This window comes from Lates calcarifer, linkage group LG15, assembly GCF_001640805.2.
Source record: "Lates calcarifer isolate ASB-BC8 linkage group LG15, TLL_Latcal_v3, whole genome shotgun sequence".
Classification (NCBI taxonomy): Eukaryota; Metazoa; Chordata; class Actinopteri; family Centropomidae; genus Lates; species Lates calcarifer.
Genome location: NC_066847.1, coordinates 17,201,162 through 17,226,672, shown reverse-complemented (window position 1 = coordinate 17,226,672; position 25,511 = coordinate 17,201,162). Strand labels below are relative to the sequence as shown.

Below are 25,511 nucleotides of genomic sequence, written 5' to 3'. Positions count from 1 at the left end.
TACAACAAGTTTCAGAAGATGTTACTAAGACATTTAGAGTGAAGCCGTGGACATGATGAAAACTCCACAGTTATAATGCAATTTATTTCAACCCGACGCAGCTGATATGATGAACGGCTTCTTTCAATGTGAACACCTTTAAAACCAGACTCAGCTTTAATCTGGGGAGTAGAAAACGTAGGCCACATAAACCTGCACCTCATGAATAAAACACCAACACCAGCAGCTGAAGAACGCATGTTAGAGAATATATGGGATGTAGTCACCGCTCCTCTGCACAGGCCTCTTCCTCCACAGGGATGCAATGTAGGCAAACGGCGTATAGAAACCCCACAGCTCTCAACAGCACTCAACAACCACATTATACATCATGACTTGAACTTTCTTAAGGAAAATTGTATAAAAAAAACAACAACAATAAATAAACAAACATGTAGCCTCTATTAAAACACTCAGCTTCCCACTGCTAGCAAGTGTAAGCCCATATTTTGTTGGATGTGAGTTGCCTCATAAACATTTTTCAAATGATTAAATTGAAAGGATATTAAGTTCAGTGGGCTAGGCAGACAGATATGTACGCCGAGTGAAGGAGAAACTTCCACACAGTAAATAATTACTTTCAGGTTACCTCATGTGTGTAGTTGATAGACAATGGGAGTTCAGCATACCATTTTCTCGAAGACAGAGCACGAGCTCTGGGGGTTTTTCGATCCTGTTTGGGCCAGAGGTGAACATTCCCACCAGCCAATCCCCGTTCACCGTGGAGCGCGTCGTATTAAAGAGCAGCCAATAAATATGCGAACAGGGTATCCAGTCGTCCAATAGAAGGAGAGTTGCCTGCAGTGGGCGGGTCTTTGAGTCTTCACCGCTGAGGAGACTGTGGATGTGCTGCTATCCATAAAATCACACAGAATGGAAGATATGCTTGGACACTTTCGAGCCCAACAGGCGCCACATTAGCAAACCGTCGGTTGTATCAGCGCTGAGGTAAGAGAACAAGCATACGTGTGTGTGTGTGTGTGTGTGTTGTTAAATGTGACTTTAAATTTACAATAATTTTTTTTGTAGAAACAAGTGTCCTTATTAGTTTTACTTTAGCTAGCCACTCAATATGCTGTTTAATAGACAGTTAGACTTCAACTACTACAACAATAAATAAAGGTCTGTGTGATGGTCTTTCATCCTACAGGGCCTAATGTCTGCAGTGGTTCAACAACTAGCTTTAACATAAGGTATGATGGAACCAAATGTGTGGTGAGCCCTCCGGTGGGCTGACCAAAACACCACGTAAATCCTCAGAGATCCAGGAATTAGCCGTGTCCTGCTTGTCGCCAACCAACGGAACACCTGGAAATAAAGGAATGTGCTCACGAGTCAGCGGCTGTGGATTTTAGGCCGAGCAGAAGGAAAAGTCTAGTTTCATGTGTGGAGACATGAGCTCCATGAAGACGCTATGAGACACCTGGACAGTGACTGACCGCAGCCGGACTGAGAGCGGAAAAGTAGTGGATGAAACAGAGAAGACAATATGAAGGAGAAATCTAAAAATGCTGCCCGGACTCGACGGGAAAAGGAAAACAGTGAATTTTATGAACTAGCCAAACTGTTGCCGCTGCCCTCCGCTATCACCTCCCAGCTGGATAAAGCCTCAATCATCCGGCTGACAACAAGCTACCTGAGAATGAGAATAGTCTTTCCTGAAGGTAAGAAAGCTGCAAACTGTCGCGAGTCTGAATGAAATGAAAACAAACACATAAACGGAAACGTTAAAATACAATTAATATAAAAAATATCATATTTAACAATATGATTGCATTTAACCTAATCAATTAAATAATAATGTTATAGTCTACTGATATATATATATATATATATATATATATATATATATATATATATATAGCATTCATCTTATTATTATTAGAATTATTGTTATTATTAGACTTGTTGCGGTAGTAGACTAGTCGAAGTCTTAGTATTTTCATTTCTTTGTGCAGCGTATGTGTGTTTTTATGTTTTTTTAAATTTTATTTTATATTTTCATGATATTACAATACTAATTTAAAATAATATTTTTTTTCTAAATTATCTGGTGATTTTTACAAATGTCTTTTCACCTTCTACTTCATATATTTTTTCCAGTTGTTACTCTAAAGAAAACATGTGTGTGGTTAAAATGGAGGATTAGCGCGGCAGTGTATTTCTTTGGTTTAAGAATCTGTCTTCATTACGTACTACTGAAAAATATTTCCCTGGATTTTCAGTCAAATCCATCATATCGTTTTATATACACACTTACACACGTGTGTGCGCAGTGTTAGTTATGTCCATATTTAGCCTATATATAAAGTTACATCTCGGCGGAATGAATATTCTCCGCAGTTTATCCTCCCACAGTGTATCGAGTTAGCAGCGCAAGTCTCCGTCCATGTCCCAGTCTGCAGTGATGTGGTTTCTCTCTGGGCCCCTGGCGGCCCGTGCTTGCAGATTTGCTGTGATGAGACTCCATCCTGCGTGACTGCTGCAGAGCCGCGGATATTAGTCTGATCTGCACAACTGATCCTTCAAAATCTGGAGCTCCTTGTAGCAGTAGAGCGGGCTGTGGTGTAGGGAAACGACAACCAACCTTAAGGAAAAATACCGAGGAAACATGAACACCACATCTCCTCTGTTTGTTAGACCCTGGGCCTGGCAGCTACTGATGCTAACCTCAAAATGATCATTATTCAATTCATATACTGCAAAATCAGATCCGTAGCAGTACAGTAATTTAAGTGTAGGTTAATAATGCATCTGATGCTGTGCTGTGTTTGAAATAGTGACAGCCCCATTATGATTAGATCTGATTATTCATATTGTAAAACTGCATAATCACTGTCAAAGTAACAGACAGATAAGAAATAAGAATGATACATGATCGAAATTTAACAAAGGCACACTGCACATGTCAAGAACCTAGACTGTAACCTAGTTCAGCTTAGGTTGGGGCCCATATATAAATGTATATATCTGTCTGTTTCAGCATAGTTATATAAAAATCAGTTAAAATTCAGATATGTGCTCAGATCAAATATAAAATTGTTTGCATGAGCATATTCTGCTATGTACAGGAAACACTCCACACAGTGAGCTGGGAATTTACTTTTATGGTAACATCACTGGATCCAATACAAGTGAGAGTAATAAGAAGAGATTCTTAGACATGTGGCATAAAGCATTACATACAGCCAAATACAGGGTGATGTGTACAACACATGACCGTACTTTGAATGAATAACAACAACAACAGTTAGAAGTCAGGCTTTTAGGGGCACAGTTTTCAGTTACACCAGTCATCTACGTTCTGCCTGTCATGGCTGGAGGATGTCTGGCTGTCTCACTGTGTGTTTCACATGTGTGCCAACATAAGCATGCCCGAAGCTCTCTGAATAATTTAAGGGATACTCTCGCTGATGCTGATGCCCCATCAAATCATCTCTATCTCTATGTTTTAAAGGCTGGACCTCCTCACTCAGGCTTCTCACAACTTTTTACTCAGTCATGTTGTCCGTCCCGGGTGAAAATAGCCACACCACAAATATCGTGTTAAATTCTCCTCATCAGAGCCCGAGAGGATGGATACAGTCACAGTTTATCCCAAGTGTGTATTTACTAAATGAAATTATTCTTCATATGTTGCTCACCCTGACTCTGTTATTACCCTGCAGTACTTTAAAAAACACAAACACAAAGTAAAAGCATCGTTATGAGGTCAAATTAGGAAATGTTATTGAACGAAAAAATAAAAGATTAAAGGTTTGTATTTTTCCCAGCTCTCAACCGCACTGTCCTCAAATTATTATTATTATTATTATTATTATTATTATTATTATTATTATATAATGTGCACATGAAAAAACTGCTAGGTTTTAATTATGTATGGAGATTGGTTTAAGGATTCAGATGTTGCGCGGTGTTGACCGCTGATGTCCCATTTTTCTGTTGCACAGCTGAGACACCAAGTCACAGTGCCATGGACAGATCACTCTCAAGGTGTGATCGGCTTGCCACATTTATTCATTTGTTATCTGTGCATTTAGTTTCTTAAGCATGTCATTCAACTGGATCTAGTTTTTAAAATATTTGATGTTAATTTTAAAAACGGTACATCAGCAGCACCCCGACTGGTTCCCAACCTGAGGGTCGGGCGTCCTAGGGTGTCACAGGATGATTGAAGAGGTAAAAAAGAAAAAGGCCAAACAGAGAGATTTTTTTTTATCTTTCTGTTGTTGTTTTTTCTACCTTGTGAAACACTGGGTCCCTCCACTGTTCAATGACAAATCCTTGAAATGAAGAAAACAGTGCGTCTTTAAAACTGTTCTCTCCATAATACACAGCGTCACGAGCAGACTTGACGCTTTTCTGTGGGTTAATGAGCGAAATAGAAACCACTGCAAATACGAAGTGGGCTCTTTAGTAAAGGGGTTTGTTGAAATATGGGCCTGATGAGATAATGAAAAGAATGAGTAAATGATATCTCCTGTTTAAATAATAAACAGCGTAAAAATAAAATGGTATAAGCGTAAGCTGCTGACCTGAGGAGCTTCAGACAAACACTGTATCAGCAGATGAGCTCTGTTCAGCTCAGGTTCACATCAGGGCCAGTCGTTACCTGCAGCCGCGGTCAAGTGCAGCAGGTCCACCTCACCACCTAGCGCACAGCCCGGTACCCACACTGGTTTTACCTGCCGGCTCCACACCAGGTCTGAAGCAGGCTGAACCACCTCATCTCCTGTAATGAGCCCCTGCAATAAGCAGCGTGTGTGTGTAGAAGCATTAACGTTCTTTATAAACTTTGTGGTAAAAACAATGATTATAAAGAGGGTTAGATTATATAATTATTGCCGCTGTTACACTGTGGTGTTCTGCGAACATTGAGGCTTTTTCATTCTGGCTCTAATTTCAAACCGAAAGTTTAAAGTGTTTAAACGCGTTATCTTTTGTTTATTTCTGATACGAAGCGGACATTCATTCATAGTTGTTTCTTTTTATGCAAACGTGAGGTCCATATTAGCTCCATGTGCAGCAGGGAGGCTGTGGGCCGCTGTGATCTCTGCACGCCGCCTGTTTGTTCTGCAGAGCGGGATTTGCATTTCAATGGGAGCGCTGCTTCACAAACACCTATTTGCTGTGTCCGCTGTGGTTCTGTGCCTCACACCATCTCAGATGTTATTTTTACAACTCTTGTCAAGGTTTATCAAAATGTTTTCACTGTAGCGACAATTTATACAACGATCCGGTCCACTCCAAGTCTATTTTTAGATTTGGCGTATTTGTAGAGTTGTAAGCTGCAGAGCACAGGCTCAACACACGTTGTTGCACTTTGTAGTTTGTACTGGGTTTTAGACTTGTGATGGTCAGTCCTTGCAGCAGCAGGCCGCTCAGTTTACCAGAACCCCCAGCAGACAGTATGAGCAGTGATCCTTTATATCTACAATGACTACTTTCTATATATTTGATATTAGTGCAGCAGTATTTCTTTTTTCATAAGATGTAGTTAAATGTTGTGTGTACAGTCTCAAAACTGAAAGCTTGTTCAGTACCGTACTGAAAGATAAAGGAATAAATTAGACATGTCTGTAAAAGCAGCTAATGGGGCATTCACATAACTGCTACCATTATTTGCACATACATCTACTGTAGTTAAGCCCAGATATTAGATATTAGGATATATAGGCTAAATGTAGAATTAAGCCCTTTCTTGGTTAACAAGGTTTTCAAACATATTGTTTCTCTTCATCTTTTATTATAAAATAAGAAATCCTGTTTCCTGTAATTATTTTGTTTCCTCTGTGTTTGTGATTTGTTTGCCAGGCCTCGGGGAGTCCTGGGGTCATGTGAGTCGTAGTAGTTCTCTGGACGGAGTCAGCCAGGAATTAGGCTCACATCTCTTACAGGTACATATTTTTATGGTTTTGAGTAAGCACACTTTTAAAAAATTGTGGGCTTTGGGATTTGCAAGTGACTGACATGTTACAGGGTCACTTAAAAAGCCCTTAAAAATCACCCCAACACGATTTGTATTTATTTGTATTTTTATTCAGCCATAGGTAGACTGCGTTTGTGTGGTTTAGGGGCTGCTACCATCTGCCTCCTGCTGCCCTCATTCTTGTGAAGAATGAAATGAGCTGAACACATTCCTGGTCACGCACAGAGCCTCTCAGTCTGTCCATCAGCAACAACACAATGGAGCAAGGCTGCAGGGCTACAGGCTGGCCAAACAGGGCTACACAGCTACAGGCTATCCAGAATGAAGCACAGGTTAACTAGTACTAGACAGACAGATGTACAAGAGTGACAAACAGAGCTTCATGTTACCCGATCAGGGCTACAGGATTGTCGGAGTCACAGTGTAGAAAAAGAGGACCACAGGGAGACAAACTGTCTAATACATCTATAGAAGAGCCAAACAGGGCAACAGGCTGGTCTAGATTCATTTCCTAATTATAGTCTAGGTTTACTGGTTTGACGAACAGGGCTGTATTCAGTCTGACAAGTGGCTGCACGTTAGTCAGAGAGGGCTAAAGCTACAACCTAGCAGAAAGAGAGCTTATTTCCTTTAAATGTTGAGATTATTCTTATCAGTTGTGTCCCTCATTATCATTTAATTTTATCATTTAATATTACAAATAATAATAATAGTATTCATTATAATCATAGTATTTTTCATTTGGTTACCAGTTTATTAGGTAGGCCTCACCTAAATAAACAGAATGCAGCCTAACATGAGAGCCAGTCATTAAGTCTACCATCATGATGTTATATGTTTTAATGTTCTGTTTTTTATCGATAAAAATAAGGAGGACAAAACATTAGAAACACTTCTCAGTATAATGAATTACATTTCAACAGCAGCATAAATTACAGCTTCTAATATGACCATAAAGTTGAAAGAACTCCTCTCAAAAACAATTTAAAGACTGAACTGGTAGGCTTTATTGCATGCATAAAATAGAAACGGACTGCACTCACATAGCACTTTTTAGTCTTATTAACCACACAAAGCACTTTACACTACATGCACCCGACATTATTCATTCATCCCATTCACACACACACTCAAACATATGGGGCTGCAATTTTGGAGTTCAGTATCTTGTGTCAGTATCTGTAGGACACACAACATGCGAACTGGAGAACTTTCCAATTAGGACAACAGCTGCTCTATGGCTTTTATCATTTACTGCATTAGTTTGAACTAAATGGACCTAATGAACTGGTAACTCTTTAATTCACCTACTCTTTTAAAGGACATGCCATTGCTGTTTTGTTATTTCCTGCCTTTCTTCAAAGAATTATTTTGTCATTATATTTTTACAGCAGTAGTGTGTCTGCTGTAATAGACAGTACCACAGTTATCTACAGATTAATGATAGACACATATGTGCATTCACACTGGCTATGCAATTACTGAAAGGCAAAAGTTTTGGTGTCTAATATAGTGACAGTATTTTTATTGTTTCTTTCAGACATTAGATGGCTTCATTTTTGTGGTTGCTCCAGATGGGAAAATAATGTACATATCAGAAACAGCATCAGTCCACTTGGGCCTGTCGCAGGTTGGTTTGACAAACTTAATGAGACTTCCTCTGGTATGTTGGGCCTGATGTGTCAAAGTTGTGAGATAAATGTTCATTTCAACAGGTAGAGTTGACAGGAAACAGCATTTATGAATACATCCATCCAGCAGACCATGATGAAATGACAGCCGTCCTCACAGCGCACCAGCCTTACCATTCACACTTTGTTCAAGGTAATCAACAACCCAGGCATATTGCACTGTAAATGATTTGGACTCATCAAAAAACATGAATTTCGTTTTTGGTGTGTTTTTTTTATTTCTCTGCAGAATATGAGATGGAACGCTCCTTCTTTCTGAGGATGAAATGCGTCCTTGCTAAAAGGAATGCTGGTCTTACCTGTGGAGGCTACAAGGTAGTAGGAATGTGCTGCTAACACAACTGTCAACAAAATGCCCATGAAAGAAACCTTATGGTAAATTTGTAGTGGATTGATGTGAATTTTAGACTAGTCCACCAAGGTGTTTGCACTCTTTAAAGATAACAACACTAAAAGTCTGAAGCTGTGTCACAACAGGCTAGGGTATACATAACACCCTGCATATGTAGACGTGACACCCTGCATATGTAGGGTCTCATGTTGTATATATGTAGAGTGGTCAATGGAATGAAAAACATGACAGCTCTGCTATTCTAAGTACCTTACCAGTAGTAGTTAAAATGTTGAGGGTGGCGTAAAAGGAAAGGCCATGGGTTCATCTTCAGCAAACATGATTCTGAGAGGAAAATTCCATGGCACTCTTCTTATTAGATTACGTGCTAAATTCAGATTTTGTTCTGAGGGTGATGTTAGAAAAAGACTTGTCGAGTGCCCAAAATGGAGGGGAATCATTCTGTAGGGAGGATGAATGTAACAAATAAGTTTCAGCACTTGCTTAATTTTGATATTTTGTCCGTGAAAGTGGAATTTGTCAGTCTGGCCAGTACATTGCTTGATATTGGCTCATGTTGTTGGATGTTGACAAGGTTGACAATGACTATGGACACTAATGGAGATTAGCTTATCCTTTGAGGGTGGTGGAAGATGTTCAAACATTTTCCTTGGGCACTTATAGGAACTCCGTCCATGTTGTTTTAGTAATTTAATCTATTGTAGCATGTTTGGTTCAGCTGTGACAACTGTCTTTATGTCTTTCTCCAAACCACACTGAAACAAGCCTTCATTTGTTTCCTGTTAGACTGAAACTAGACTGAAGATAGAAAAGGGAAGAAAACAACAGAAACACTTTATTTTATTGTGGTAATTTATTTATTATTAACAGCAGCTGATCAAAGTCAGAGTGGACATTCAGACTGCTAACAGCCCAGTGTTACAATAGTGCAAGGGGTCGCATTGATGGGTATATGTTTTTTTCAGGCAGGGATTGGCCTTGACTTGGTTTTTTCAGCTATAAAATTAGCCTGAATCCTCAACAATGCTCAGATAACACAGGTGACATGCTGAAATGTGATTGGTCAGAAACCACTGTCCAAAGATCCCAGCCAGAGCATTTTCATCTGAGTGACACAATCAACAAGACATCACAAATATCAAGTGTGTTAAATAAAGGCTGGATTCCTTCAGATGTGGCTGCTGCGTTCCTCCTGATCCCATGACTTTGAATAAGACTTAAGGGCTACTGTAACATGTATGGACTGATACTGAATATATCCTTGTGTGAACTCTTGACCTAGGTGATCCACTGCAGTGGCTACCTGAAGATCCGTCAGTACAGCCTGGACATGTCTCCGTTCGACGGCTGCTATCAGAACATTGGGCTGGTGGCTGTTGGTCACTCATTGCCACCCAGTGCTGTCACTGAAATTAAACTGCACAGTAACATGTTCATGTTCAGAGCCAGCTTGGACATGAAGCTCATCTTCCTTGACTCACGGTATGTTCTGTATGACATAGTGTTCTTGTATTCACTTGCAGACAGGATACAGGATAAATTTTGTGTGTGCGTTTGTATGTGAGTGTTTGTATGTGTAAATATGAGAAGACTTAATGAGGATGTGTGTGTGTGTGTGTGTGTGTGTGTGTGTCTGTGTGTGTGTGCACATTGCTCAGGGTTGCAGAACTGACAGGCTACGAGCCTCAGGATCTAATAGAGAAGACGCTCTATCATCATGTCCACAGCTGTGACTCCTTCCACCTGCGCTGTGCTCATCACTTGTGTGAGTTAGGTTTGTTTTACCTTCCTACAAATTCTCCACATACTCATAGACTCATAGACACACACATACACACACACACACGTGTGTGTGCACAAACACCCGCATACTTCCACTACAGACACAGTACATCTAGCTGTACAATTTTATATTATGTCATTTTATGTTGTAATTTTATTTTACATCATGTTACAATTATGTCACTCCATAAATTCATTCATTAATGTTAGTATTTGTAAACATAAAGCAGCTCATATATGACATATATTCCACAGTGCAGTAAGATAAAATAAGATACATTCAGTGCAGTGTTCCAGTATCAGAATTCTCTGATTTTAATCATTTATCACCTTTTATTCTAATTAGCTGCTATAATTTTGGTGTGTTCATAGAATTTAGCGTATGGTGTAATTTCTATGGATTTTTTTTCCCCACAGTAATCATTTGCTGTTATTTCTGTCTTTCTCTTTTGGTCTTGTAGTGCTAGTGAAAGGTCAAGTTACCACTAAGTATTACCGTTTCTTGGCCAAGCAAGGTGGCTGGGTCTGGGTTCAGAGTTATGCAACCATTGTACACAACAGCCGCTCATCTCGACCTCACTGCATTGTCAGTGTTAACTATGTTCTCACGTGAGTATCTTCGTCTATTCCTAAATGCTGTTAGATTTACCTTTATGATATCAGTCTACTGACAGCTTAGATTTACTTGAGAGTTGTTATCTTTATGTCTTGGGGGCAGGTGGTCATTGCTGTGGTGTTGACATACTCATCCACTTAGCTTTTTTTCATTCATGTAGGGCTGGGCTTTACATCGAATTAATTAGAGTCATTCAAATTTTTGTTTTTGCACAATGTTTAAAATATCTACATTATTAAAATCACCTTTTTAATATACAAGAAGTTTGTTTTATTTTAAAAGTAGTTCACTGCAGATGATAGCTGACTTTCAATTTGTGTTTATTGATGAGGCATTAAAAGTGGTTACAATTGTGGAAGTCACAGGAGCTGACTTATCAGTGTCCAGATTATACTTTGTTCAGTTTGTCCCTCCTTGCTAGCAAGCCCTGGTTAGCAACTACCTGCAAATATCAGGCTGCGGTCTTGTCAGGAAACATAAACAGCAGGAAATGAACTGGTGTGCAGACTTTTTTCTTTCTCTATCTCTGCTGAAACTGATAGCTAAAGTGGATGTCTATTCTCTACTTAAAGTAGTTGATGGTGACAGTCCTAGGCACTTTGGTGGACGGCATATTCTGTATGTAGTCTTCTCAAAAAATCAACTGAAGTAAAAAAAAAAACAAACAAAGCATTCATGATACTATGATACTACAACTCCCATGAGCACCTGCTCACACTGTTTGCTCAGTACGTCAGTCACCAGTGACCAGCAACCTGAACAAGTCAAGAAGCCCCATGATGTGGCGGTATATAACAGATGTAAACAAACCAGGAGAGCAGGGGGGTGGGGTTGCATAATAATCAACACGCTGACACTGATATTTTGGCCTGACTTTCAGATGTTTGGGGTTGACATCTGTCTGTCTACGATTTTACTGAGATTTATAATGATTGATAACATAACAAGTTATCAACCTGTCTCCTCTTTTGCTGTGTGGAGATGCTGCACACTCACACACGTGAAACAGGAGAGAAATGCGTGATATGACATGATAGACTCTCAAACTGAGCTGAAATGATTATTATTATTATTTACATAATTTAGGTAAATAACATTACTAAAATATTTAGTTTTCTTATTTTTGAACTTTATTTTCCTTGTTTTTTTGGGATGGCAGGGGGTCATAGATAATGGTCAGGGAAACACTGGTTACTTAACAATGTACTCTTTTTATGTCTTTGTCCTAATCGGTTACATGTTTACATGTACCAGTACTTTACATTTCATGTAGTCTTAATTTGGGTCTTTACCATGGTCATTAAAAAAATGTTTTACAAACTGCAGTATATTTGACTTGGTTAAAAAAAATGTCTGAAAATAACAAATATTGAAGATTGACATCAGCTACAGTACATTGTTCAAAGAAACTAAACTTAACTAACTCTTAAACTAAACTATCTCAATACCATTTTGCTCATTCACACATTTTTTACCCCAATACAACTAATCATACAACAACAGCTAAACACCAGACAAAAGTTCACTTAGCGTTTGTACTACACTCCTGAACGGTAACATTGTCACTTACCTTCTTTAGTCATGCTTGAGGGTTCCTCTCCATCTCTACCTGACACACAAATGCAGCATAACATTTGGTTGCTTTCTAAGCTAGCCAAGTGTGTTAGCAACAGTAACCAACCATAAGGGATGAATCTGGTGATATTGTATATCTTTGTCCTTGCCAAAAAAATCACAAATCTCAATTTATCTTATTCATCTGTGCCACAGAGTACTATTGCATTCCAAATCTATTGAGAACACAATGAGCCACTGGGTGACATGTTCCTTCATCACCAACACAACACAAATTCTGTAGTTTACTTTGACTCATTGGAGCACCAAATATGTATTAATCCACCACTGAAAGTAGTCCCCAACAAACCCGTTATTTCCTCCTCTTAGGGTAATATTTGTTAAGAACTACAGTGACCAGCTGTCTTAGGAAATAACAGATGATTTTAGCAATGAATATATATTTTTATATACCACAGACAGGGTAAGGAAGTCAGTGGCAGATTGTTGATTCGATTCTGTGATCAGCAACAATATTAACACCACCTGCATAATATTGTGTAGGTCACCCTTGTGCTTCCAAAACAGCTCTGGCCCTCTGGGGCATGCACATGGACCTCTGGGGGTGTCCTGTGGTGTCTGGTATTGGGACATTGGTAGTGGATTCCTTGGATCCTGTGGGTTGTGGGGCGGTTTCTCCTGGACCTGACTGGTTCCACATATCTAACAGATGCTGGATCAGATTGGGATCTGGGGAGTTTGGAAGCCAGGTCAACACCTCGGGCTCTTTGTTGTGTTCATCGAAAGTTTTTGCAATGCAGTTTCCTGCTGGGGGAGGCTGCTGCTGTTGGGGAGTGTTGTTGCCATGGGGGATGTGCTTGGTTTGGAACAATGTTTTAGGAGGGTGGTACCTAGAACCCTAGAACCTCAAAAAAGTGGTGAATTGTTGCATAGTGTCACTTTAAGTGGTTCAGGGAATTAATGCATTGCTGAAATATTACTGACACAATGTCCACCGCTGATCATCCAGCCATTCTGACCCAACAGCAACTTGTGGACACTTTCCAGTAATGTAAAGCTTGAGCATTTTTCTTCTGATAACAAATGTAAAACCCCTGTAACACAAACTACATATAGGCTGAATCACTATTCTATATTCATTATTGACAGTTACGGAATAGCAAAACTATTGAGACAACATTTCTGTAGAAATGTTTTATGGATTACAACTGTATTTATAGCAGTATATATGGAATGGAGTCAGATGGGTTTGATGTGATATGACTTGAGTGTCTGGGAACTCCAGGCCAGAGAGCGGTGGCTCAGATCTCTGTTGTGCTGTCATTCTCTGCTTTGATAAGATAATGAGTATTGATACTAGAGATTTACACAAACAGTTCCTGTGAAGCAATTAACTGGAGGTTAATTGGAAATATGACGTGTTTGTTGAGGCCTGGGTTGCAGAATCCAGCAATAAAGAAACTTTGTCAAGTCATAGTCTGTTTTCTTTCATCTTCATTATTGTAGGTTAAAAACAATGGAAATGAAGAATGATTATGGTTATGAGTCTGGGGGAAACCAGAATATTTCTGCCTTTTCTACCTTAGATGGCAGAACACATTCCTGTTCTATCACTGCTCTCTGCTCTCTTGTATGCTACTTATGACAGCATGTCTGAGCCCTTTGTTACCAAGTTTGCTAAGTGTGCTCATGTGTTGGTCGTTACCTGTGGTGGCCTCTCTGTGCTGGCGTCAGTCATCTGGTAGAATTTATTTAAGACTGGCTGGTCTGCCTGCAGACAGAGGCTGAAGTCTGACTAGATTGAGGTAATATTTCCAGGGCCTTTATCCTGTACAAACATTTCAACAACAGGGTTTCCATCCTTAATACAAACTTCTGTTTTTCACCACCTTCCAATAAAATCAAACCGTAATAACTGACTGTACCTACATGAGCCACACTCTAGTCACATTAGTCAGTGAGGCTACCATTTACGTGCCTATTATCCCATTGTTTTATTACCCCTGATGTGCGTATTTCACAGATGTACAAGTTGAGCATGTGAAGGAATACAGCCTATAAAACTCTCCACTGAGCAGCGCGGCTGACTGCATTCAAAGGCAGTGAACAGCTTGACACACATTTCCTCTACCTCCTACATCAAATCCATAACAGGTTTGCGTTTATGGCCTTTTAATTGATAGGCAGTAAACTTGATGATGGTTTATGGGCTCCAGCTTGCTGTCGGCAGAATGAAGCCGTATTACCCTCCCGCTCTCCTTGTCCTGGTTTTGTAAATCTTTTTGAGATGCTTTATGGATTAAGCCACACAGTGATGGTGGAAATGAGGCAGTGTGCTTTTTGTCTGCATAATACATGGGACAAAAGACAGACAGTTGGAGGTAGGCTTTTGTTAAGTGTTGTTATCAGAAGCAGAGGTGGTTTACCTGGCAGCTTTAGTGTGTATAGCCAGGGATAATACAGGTGATAAGGGCACTTCACCTGCATGTGAACTCCCACTGTGTGTTCATCTCTGATAACCTCTGCACCTCCTGTCCAGGGTCTATGGACCTGCCACTGCTACCACAAAGTGATTTAGCAATTCTTCAAGTAAGGGCATGCCTGTACCAAAAGCACATAACCACGACTCTCACAACGCTTATACTGTCTTTTTAATCAGTGCTATTGTGTTCTATTCTAGCTCAGAATATGCTTGTCACTCTACTGTCTCACGCACGCACTTCATCCTTGTCTGTTTAAGTGAATACAATGTCTGTGTGCTATATAAATACTTTCATTGATAAGTCTTAATTTTGATACATTTACTGAGCTTAACAGTGTATGTATACGTGTGTAAAACAAAGACAGGACAGGGCCTTACTTGTTTCCGTTATATTAAAAGTCCTTTAAAGCCTAGATTCCCAGCCTGGGAGCTGAGACACCTCAAGAGGAAGACAGAAGAGATCTGAAGAGTAGTAAGATATTTAGCTGACAAAACTGGCTAGTTCTAATTACATATTTTCAACATTATTATTTAGGCATTTTTTTTCTTTACTTGAGAGTCAGACAAAGAGAAAAGGGTATGATATGCAACAAAGGTTCCCTGACTGGGAATCAAATGGGGGGCATTGTGGTCATGTGGCTTGTGCCCCAATCACTAGGCCACTGGGCCCATAACCACTAGCAACAATCCATTGAAACACAGACCTAACAGGCTCTGCGTTAAATGTGTGTGTGTTCACCAGGTGTCTGAAATCAATAAATGTATTGACCCGAGTGTTTGTATAATCCACCAACAGTCTTATTCATGTACATGATAGGTTAGAGCAGAAACAGTTAGTTGGCAGACAATTCATGAGCAAGTACTCTGGATAATCGATCAGTTGTTTCAATCATTTTTCAGGCTGGTATGCCAAACACCTACTCCAGCTTCTGCATCATTTATTTTGCACTACTTCTCTTTGTCCTATTTGACGAGAAATTAAATAAAGAGATATCAAGATGTTATTAGTGTTCTAGGAAATTGTCATGACACTTTTCACTTTCTCTGGGTAAACAGTCCAAACAATTCAACTAATACACTACTGAAATAAAATAATATTTAAATAATACACTACTGAATTACTTATGTGTCAATCACAGATGAACATAAACCAGCATTAAAAGTCTTTGTAAGATGTAGTTCCACCATGATCCTCCTGAACAGCTCAGTGTTCCTTCATAGATTCTGGATGAGTTTGTGGAAGTCTGTGTGATGGATGAACAGTATTCTCTCAAAATATTTCCCCAGTTGGTGATGGTGGTAGAGAATCTCACAAACACAATGCTCCAAAATCTCCTGTAGGTGTTCAGTCGAGATCTGATGACTATAAAGGCAATAGCATGTGATTCACATCATTTTCATACTCAGCAAACCATTTAGTGGGCCCTGTGACCTGTATGGAAGACTTTGCAGTTATGGTTTGTTCACTCGTGGATTCCTTCTAGGTTCATGCTTACAAATGTGTGTGAAATGCACTTTAAATAATCTTGACTTTCTAAAATCAGTGTAAAACTGCAAAAAAAATGATTAACCTGATATCAACAAAACATAATTTCTGGCCTGCCAGTATCATAGTAAGAGTAGAGGTACTCTATTGATCTACAAGGTATGGCTATTAAAAAACAAGACTATGCTGTAGTACACTTTATTGAACAAACATTTTCCAGTGTCTTTCTCCTTCAACATACTCCCCTTTTGCATCATCACACTGCTGCAGTCAGGTCTCCCACTTATCAGAACTTCTGACACAGACTCAAATTGTGTTCCTTTGAGCTCAGATTTGGTCTTAGGAAAAAGGAAAAAGTCACACGGTGCTAGATGAGGTGAACAGGGAGGGTGATCAAGCACTGTGATTTGTTTTTGGGCCAGAAACTGCTTTACAGAGAGTGCAGTGTGAGCTGGCACGTTGTCTTAACAAAGTGATTTGAAGTGATGACTTTTGTCATGTTCAAATGACAAACTGTCTCTTTATCAATGGAGACCATTTCTGCTCTCATTCTCATACTGAGTTGTCGATCAATTCAAATGATTTGTTCAGTTTGTTGAATGTTTTCCGGAGTTTTCGATGTGCACAGGCACCCAGAACATCCATCGTCTGGGACACCCTCTCTGCCTTCACAACATCTTTTGTGCCATTCAAACACACGTGCATGTGACATGCAGTGTTCCTCATACAATGTACGAAAAGATTCAGCTGCTGTTTTGTTCAATTTCACCAAAATTTTCAAGTTAATCGTTGCTCAACTTTTAAGCTAATTATTTTCCAACACCTTAGCAAAAACACATGCACTTCAATCAGCAGCTAGCAGTGAACTAAAGACGTCACTTATTGGAAGTTGTGTGTGAATACCCAGCCTTTAATACATACTGTAACACTCAGTGTGACTGTGAACCACATGGTTTTATCCTCATAAGCGCAGTCTCATTATTTAATAGCCATACCTCGTATGTGATATTTTAGGACTGTCTTTAAATGTAGCAGATACAAATCAGAATCAGAATCAGAATCAGACTTTATTAAGTAAGTTTGAACATACAAGGAATTTGTCTTGGAATATAGGTGCTAAATAACAGTGATAGTAAACAAAGACAGATATAGAGAAGTAGAAGTAAGGCTAAGAACACAACGCGCACCAACACACTGAGGCAGCCATCTTCTGCATGTATGTATGAATTTGTGTTTTTGTTTGTGTGGTGAGAGATTGAGACAGAGGGGAGATGTGTGAAAATGGATCACTATTGGTCTCCAGTAAACCCTGTCCTTTTCTGTTGTCTCAAACTTGATTCATCATCCATTGTAAGATCTGTAGAACACTTTAGCGAGAAATCAATTCCAATTTCCCAGTAGTGAGACGTCCAAGCTTCTCCTATGGGCCTGATTTAGCCAGACATAGCCTTTAATCTCCCAGTGTATTTGATTGGACAGCCTTCCCTCTGTAGAGTGTTTGTTGAGGGCCTTGCTGCAATCCTTCTGGTAAAACAAGCATCCCAACAGCCGTTCCAGCCCTCTCAGCACACCCCCACCCCTTCCAGCATTCACACTCACACACATACACACAGAAGTACAAACACACATCTCCCCACATGCTGGCCTTCTCAGCACAATGATGAGGCTCTAATTCCTAAACAGATGTTAATGGGTTTTTGCACCTAGAGTAAAAGCAAACACGCAGGTACACACGAGCTGTTTGTGTTCTTTAATAAATAGCATTTCCAGCTAACGGGGATCTCTCTTTGTGTAATTGTACACCATATTAAATCCTATATGCAATATATGGCATGACATGCAGAGCATCAACAATATTGCTGTGAATTCACCACCTGTTATGTTTGTGTCTTTAGGGAGACAGAGTATAAAGGCCTCCAGCTTTCTCTGGACCAGGCCACATCCAAGTCCTCTTTCCCTTACAGCAGCAGCACCACCAGCAACAACTGCAGAACTCCTAAGAGCAAAGTATCCCGGTTCAAGACCAAAGCTAGACTGTCGCCATACACACAGGTGAGGGTTTACCGGATTGTCATTTTGTAGCTTCAACTCACACACATGATGTGATGCTGATATTTAATGACAGATTACAGCAGTCTCAGGTGAGCTTCATCACATCACATGGAATCAGCTGAAGAGGTCTGGGCATCTGAGGGTTTGTTTATCCCGTACAGTTTGAAAAACACCCCAGGATCTAAGAAGTGGAGGATGTGGCTGGGAAGAGGGATGACTGCGATAAGCAGCAGAAAATTGATAGATGTACTTTATTTGGAGGTAAAACTGAAAGTTGGTAATAATCCCTCGTTTCACAGGAAAACATGTGCGTACCACGACTGCCAGTATGACAAATCAAAGTTGCATTGTAAACTGAGATGGATGTTTACAACAGGCAGATTGGGTAATAATTTCATTTTGATTAATGTGGGATTCTGTTTACAGACTGTTTTACTGTCTGCTTGTGTTTCTTGTCCCATGAGATGTGTTTGTGAAAGTGTTGCTGTTTTCCCACATCTGAGCAATTTTATGGCATTTGCATCATCATGACAAATAAATTGTGACAAAAAGTTGAACAGAGGAGCTCATGGTGGCTGCAGTGTCCTAAAGAGCTGTTTCTTTTGCTTTTGTCCATGTCAAACATCCAGAAACATGGTAACAGTTGCTGTTGAGCTGAGGCTCTCAGTAATTGTGCCACCCCCCATTTAAAGACTTTCTGTTACCTCTTTTCTTTCCCCCTACCTACATTTCTCGCTGCAGTATCCTAGTTTCCAGACGGAGCGGTCAGAGTCTGACCAGGACAGTCCGTGGGGCAGCAGCCCCCTCACCGACTCAGCCTCCCCTCAGCTGCTGGAGCAAAGTGAAGGCCTGGATGCCTCCTGTGTGTACAGGCAGTTCACTGATCCTCGCACACTCTGCTACAGCCCGTCTGAAGAGCAGCACCATACAAACCTCCACACACATGGCCAAGGTCAGAGTTGTGAGCGGGGTCGCTGTGAGGCGGGGCGATATTTTCTTGGAGCACCTCCACCCAGCAGGGATGTGTTGTGGGGCACCACCCGGTCCATCCTACCACTAAGCAAGACCTCTTTGGAGAACCACGATGGATATGACAGCAACATGCCGCACATCACAGCCATCCACAGCTGTAATGGTGAGTACTAAGACCTGGGTCCTGCCCATTGTAGAGACTGAAGTATATGAGCTCCTGGAGCCTATATAGTTTTAGACAGAACCTGCTGACAGACAGTATTCTTCTACCTTTGCTTTGTCCAGAGACCCTGATAGATTGGAGTTGTTGAGTGGTAGTGTTGTCTCAATCCATGACAGTCAATACAGTAAACACTTTATGCATTATATGCTGCTGTCGCACCATGTAACAAGCATCAGATTTGATTTCATTTGTTGATACCAAAAACCCTGCGGGATTAAGAGGGACATGAGGAAGCTAAGAGCAGCCATAGCTGCCAAGAATGATATTGATTCTTGGCATTGTGTGTTTGTGCAGGCCGGGGCCACTGGGATGAGGACAGCGTGGTCAGCTCTCCAGACGCAGGCTCAGTCAGTGACTCAGGGGATCGGTACCGAGCTGACCACTACCACTGCAGCCCACAGGAACCCAGCAAGATTGAGACACTGATCCGAGCCACACAGCAGATGATCAAGGAGGAAGAGAGTCGACTTCAGCTGCGCAAAGGCCCTCCAGACTCCCCACTTGGATCGACCAATGGACTGCCCAAGGGCCCTGGTCCGTGCTTTTCTCCTGAGTATACTCAAGGGCCCCTACCACTGCAGTCCGTGGTGTGTCGAGGGTTGAGTCAGGTGATTAGTCCTGCAAATAGCCCCACCCCTCTATCCAGACTTAGCAGTCCAGGGTCTGAGCGCCTCCACAAGCCCAAAGACTACCTCCAGACAGACCTGTCCCCGCTTTCTTTGCCATTACACCACCCGTTTGGTCGGTCTGGCCCGTGCTCGGCTTCACCCACTCTGCCCCCAGCCCTCTACCCCTCCCACACCCACCCACGGCCCTATTTGGACAAGCATACAGCCTACTCCCTGACAGGCTACGCTCTGGAGCACCTCTATGACCCAGAGAGCCTCCGGGGCTACTGCACGTCAGCCAGCACCGGCCCCACCCACTACGATATGACCCCACACCTCCGCATACCGGCAGAGCAGACCCCGGGACACAAAGGCACCTCTGTCATTATCACCAATAGCAGCTAACACTCACATAACACACAGTGGATACACTGCAGTCGCTCAGCCTGAGTTGATTAGCTCTATCACATTAAACAAATTGTTGATCCTGTTAGCTTGTTTTTCCATCATACTGATCAGTTCTGATCTAATTTCATTTGTTGCTTCATTATGGGGCAAAACTTCCACTGAAATATTGTGCAAAATTCAATTTTTCATTTTTTCCAGGTCTGCAAAAGAACATCTTAATCAGTGTATTTTTCTCTAAATGGGTGCTATGTGAATATTCTCAAGACTGAACAACATTCACATAATTCTAGCAGTGCCTGTAATGCTGGTAGATAACACTAATAAACTGATAAACTTTGCAAAGACTCATTTTATGTTACTTTGATGAATTTATGTGTTTACTCAGTCCTGAATTGGGTGTAGCATCTTAGAGTAGATCTGAAGTATAGAACTGAATAGACCCAGTTATATATTCATTTTGATTGTGGGACCCAATCTGAAATGGTCCAACCTGATCTGAATAGACCTCAAGAAATTTAAAGCTGGTCCAAACAGATCCAAGATAACAGATCCAAACAAGAGAGAACACCAACACCAGTAATGAGCAGGCATGGTCAGGAGCAAGGTTAGGGTTAGCTGATCTGATCCACTGTAATACTACAGTAGCCCACTAAATATAATCTGGGCCCCAGCCCAACTCAGATTGCAACTTGGTCTCAGGTACTAGTAACCAAGTGTGAGGACCTCCACTGTGTGGCCTTTATGTCTGCTGCTATTTTGTCACTTGAACGTGCACATATGGTGTTTTGGGACTCTTACTGAAATGACTGATACTGTCATTCTTGAGAGGACAGTCTCCAAAATGTACATGAACATGTGGTTTGAAACACATTTAATGATGTGGCATCTGTAGTGAGGCAGCTGTACATCCGACCAGCATTTTTCCAGCCAAACTGTACAGGACAGTACAGTCTTTTCCTGTCAGTGTCTCATTACAGATCAACTGTTAACAGGTTTGGTTTTCGGATGAAGGAAAGTAAGACACAGTATAAATCCCACTGTGACAAAGCTAACAATACTTTAGTCAAACCTGATCAGTATGATGGGAAAAGATTGGAAAACCGGACCATTCTGGAAAATGATTGGAATCTTGCTTTAACATCTGTCCTCATTTCAGGTGACCAGCTGTTCCATTACTTTTAGTTTTACTGAGCTCTGTAACTTTTTGCACTATAAGAAGTGGAGTTCTTGTGAAGAGGGTGTGGTGCACTTTGCAGTGATGCAGATGGACCAGCACAGGTCGGCCCTGAAGTGCAAAGTATGTTGTTTTAAACACACTAATATGCAAAGCCATTCTCATTTTTTTCTCACTTTTGTAATCTTTCAGGAAAGTAAATATAGTACAGAAAAAGCCAGGTACACTGATCATGTACATGATGAACATGATTGTACAGTGATGGATAGTGAATGGACTGCCAGACATATTTTAATGGATGACACAGGATGTCTGCTTCTTTAGTACATTTTGATTAATCATGCTGGAGACTAATCCTGACAAGACAATAAAATGACCTGATGTATTTCTAGAGCATTGTGTGTACCAGGAACTAAAGGATCATCCAAGGAAATGACAGAAGATATGGGAGATATAGTATGTTTTCCATCCTGATGTCTGTGGTAGACATTTCAGAGCAGAGTGACTGTATGAAGAGTGACCATATGCAATTTGACCCATTGGAATGCTATGTAAGGCAGCTTAATTGCATTCATAATGAAAGATCCCTGAGGCAACTGTTAATTATTATTGTTTTGTGGACATGTTTGTACAACAGGATTTAAGTTTTCTCTTGGATTTTCTTCTTTCTGTCCTCAGTCCTTAGATGAACCTATATTTATACAAGTTTTTGATTTTTTTTTTCCTGTTTTGTCAATGCCTGAAATGTGCTCCATCTCTTAAAGTTATTTATGGTGTACTGTAAATATGCTCAGAAAAGAAAATCCCACCACACTGAAGCACATGGGCAAAAACTGTATTTATTGAGTAAATGTTTCTTTGTGATTTTGAAATAAAGCTTCAGTCAAATCCAGTCTACCTGCTTGTTTACTGAGTGTGTTTTTGACTGAAGCAAATTCAATTAAGATCAAATAAAATCATTTTGCAGAGATGATTCAGTGTTTTTTTGTTATGGCTAATATTTGTCTGTTCATACGCAGCAGCATCACCATCACCATATGTAAACCACATGTCACATGAGCAATGTAAAAAATCACAGATGGAAATATCAGCTCACCTGTGGCAAATTCACAAATAGCCATGCACATTAGGTTTCTCATTTCAAATGTGATGAAGCCACATATTGTATTAACATGTTGTTTTGAATATTTTACATTCATTAAAATTCACACATTTCTTTGAGCCCATGTGGTTTTCATTTTGATTTAGATTTTAAAAATAGAAAAATAAATAAATAAAATTAATAATGCATGTGTTTCCTGTGCATTGATGAAACAGGTCTGATTTTACCATATGTGAAACACATTGACTGTATGCATGTGGTTGCAGACATGATGTGATAAAGACCATGTGATTTCAGGTATTTCATGTAACAAACATCAGACAACACATGTAAAAACATCAGTTTCACAGGTGAAGCAGTAAATGGACTGTATTTCTATATTGTTTCTATATATGTATATATCAAATCAACCACTCAAAGCACTTTACACTATAGGTCACATTCACACACACATTCATACTGCTCTTGTTCTATCTGTGTTGTAACACACACACACACACACACACACACACACACACACACACACACACGCACACTCACACACCAATGTGTAATATGACACCTTGCCCAAGGACACTTCGGCATGCGGACTGGAGGGGCTGGGGATTGAACCACTGACCTTCCAGTTAGTAGCCACATTCATGCATTGAATTATTATATAGATGCAGCTTTTGGCCATTTTACATATGGAATCTTTTTTTGTAAAGGAATGTTTTAATTGTGAAGCACATTGAGGATATTTAACATGTTTACATGTTATTTGTCACATGTGGTCCATCATTCCACATATGATAAATGATTATATATTCACCTGTGGCTTGTGGATTCACAATTTATCACACAGTTTACAGTATTTTTTAATTTATCTAACTACAGCCATCTGGTTATGATTCAGTTGGATGGATTTTACATTACATTTTATTCCTGGCTGTAAGCACACTAAAAATAAGCGCAGGTTAAGCACGGGTTATGTGCAGCTGCACTAGCAAATACAGGTTACTGATGGAAATCAATATGACAGAATCTCCAATTAAGCCTGTAGATTAGTTGGTGTGTGGAGGTCAGAGATGAGGGCTGCTCTTCTTTGTCTGCTCTGCTGCTGGATTCTTCCAGGCCTCTGCTTCATCTATTACCTCCATATTAAAAGCTTTTCATGTTGCTGGTTATTCCTCACTTTAGCTCTTCTTTTAGCAGCTTCTGCCCTCTCCAGCAGGTTTTTCACTCACTGTCATTGAGGCTGATCTAACTCTGCCCATTAGGTACAAACATGTTGCTAAGAAACCAGCAAGGCAGCAAGAAGCAGTGTCAACAGAAAGACAGGCTGTGAATGGCTCCAGGGTTAGGCTAGTATAATGTGTTGCAGACATTAGCCTTTTATTATGAAAGAAAATCTTACTCTCAGTGTCAGTCACATCTCACATTTTGGATTTGATGAATTTGACTCATTATACAAAATTATTCAAAACTACACAGGATCTTATTATCCAGTTATTGTAGTGTTGGCATTTGTGTTGCTTCTTTTGTTCTGAGTTTGAGGGGAGATGCAGCTCTGCAGCGCAGGGCTGAAGTGATGACACACTATGAGGTTCCTATAAACTCTGGTACAGTAAGTCAAGACAAGCTCTCAGTGGTCAGGTCAGTGCATTTCATGGCAGCTCCAGTGTAACTGGTGTGTAAAGGTGTGTGTGAATGAGAGACAAACTTCAAAGGCCCACAGCTGACAAGCCTCTGATTTACAGACAGGCAGATGAAGAGGCACAGATGCAGGTATTTATGAACTGTTTACAGCATCGAAGAGGGAAGATGCTGATCTGATGTCAGGCCTGATCCTCTCAGAAGGCACTGATGTTGTCTTTTTTTGACATAGCCTCCTGGAGGACAGAAACACATTCAAAGGTCTAATTCTGAACACGTTATTAGAATTCATTGAGCCCTTATTCCCGAGCAAAAGCTGGAGCAGCCTACAATAACGAACATAAAGATAAACATATACACCGATCATACACACACAGGTATGTGCATTGGGAGGTGGGGTACACCCTGGACACACTGTCAACAACCATTCTCTCACACATTCACACCTACAGGCAATTTAGAGTCACCAGTTAACCTGCATGTCTGACTGTTGGAGGAAGCTGGAGAACCCAGAGGAAGCCCATGCAGGCACAGGGAGGACATGCAAACTCCACACAGAAAAGCCCCGGCCAAATTAGGCTTCAGACTCAGGTGATAACCCAGGTGACAGTGCTAATCCCTGAACTGTGCTTCTCATATCTTGGTACAAATATACTGTACACACTAACACCTGAACATGTGAGCAGTAGTGTCCTCTACATTCATCTTAAAATCTGTTTTGTCTATATTTGTTTTATTTTCTTTGTTGTACAAATGCTATATAGGGAAAAGTGATGAAATGGTTTGGTATATTGTAGTTAATTAGTTTAACATTGTGTCATTCAGTGTCAGCCTTGACTGAAAATCTATTAATACTGAACTAACAAGCACTTTCAGTTTGGTTCCAGTGTCAGGCATCACTGTAGGCTCAGTAATTCTGCCTGACAACATTTCACTGTTGATTCAATCATATTTTACTATTTGGGATAATAGCTGTCACCAAGTCCCACACTGAAATTATAAACACTTGTCTGACTGATCACTAAGAGTGATCACTATCAGTATATATGGAAAATAAGGGGGGACTGGAAAGGTTAATAAATACCAGGATATAATCATTCAGCCCAGTGGTTAGCATAACGTTGTCCTCTAAAAGGCAGAATGTGTGAAACCTGTTCATACTGACACTGCTTTACAGGTAACGTAATGATTTTAAGATTTCAAATGCACAAACACAAATGTCTCATCTGTCTCTTCCATCTATTTCTTATCAGTAAGTTCATTTTTGTAAAATAGATCAGGTGTCTTTTGCACTCTTTTGATTGCTTTTTTTTTTTTTTGGACCATTGTCACATTGTAAATGCATGAAGATGCTAGCTAGCTTATAGCACAACGGTCAGCTGTGC

The 25,511-nt window shown here is 40.4% G+C and overlaps 1 protein-coding gene across 1 annotated transcript; it reads left to right on the top strand.

The window, feature by feature from the left end:
- Positions 1–788: 788 nt before the first annotated feature.
- Positions 789–20,557, top strand: sim1a (SIM bHLH transcription factor 1a). Its single transcript, XM_018665780.2, has 12 exons — positions 789–987; positions 1,190–1,703; positions 5,854–5,936; positions 7,509–7,598; positions 7,684–7,792; positions 7,889–7,974; positions 9,294–9,493; positions 9,670–9,776; positions 10,255–10,402; positions 17,848–18,004; positions 18,746–19,139; positions 19,494–20,557. The coding sequence occupies exons 2-12, from the start codon at positions 1,529–1,531 to the stop codon at positions 20,210–20,212; spliced, it is 2,268 nt and encodes a 755-aa protein (XP_018521296.1). The 5' UTR covers positions 789–987; positions 1,190–1,528; the 3' UTR covers positions 20,213–20,557.
- The last annotated feature ends 4,954 nt before the right edge of the window (positions 20,558–25,511 follow it).

Coding starts and splice junctions, on each gene's coding strand:
- sim1a (XM_018665780.2), top strand. CDS start 1,529: ATGAAGGAGAAATCTAAAAATGCTGCCCGGACTCGACGGGAAAAGGAA. Junction 9,494..9,669: donor CTCATCTTCCTTGACTCACG/GTATGTTCTGTA, acceptor CACATTGCTCAG/GGTTGCAGAACTGACAGGCT. Junction 9,777..10,254: donor GCGCTGTGCTCATCACTTGT/GTGAGTTAGGTT, acceptor TTGGTCTTGTAG/TGCTAGTGAAAGGTCAAGTT.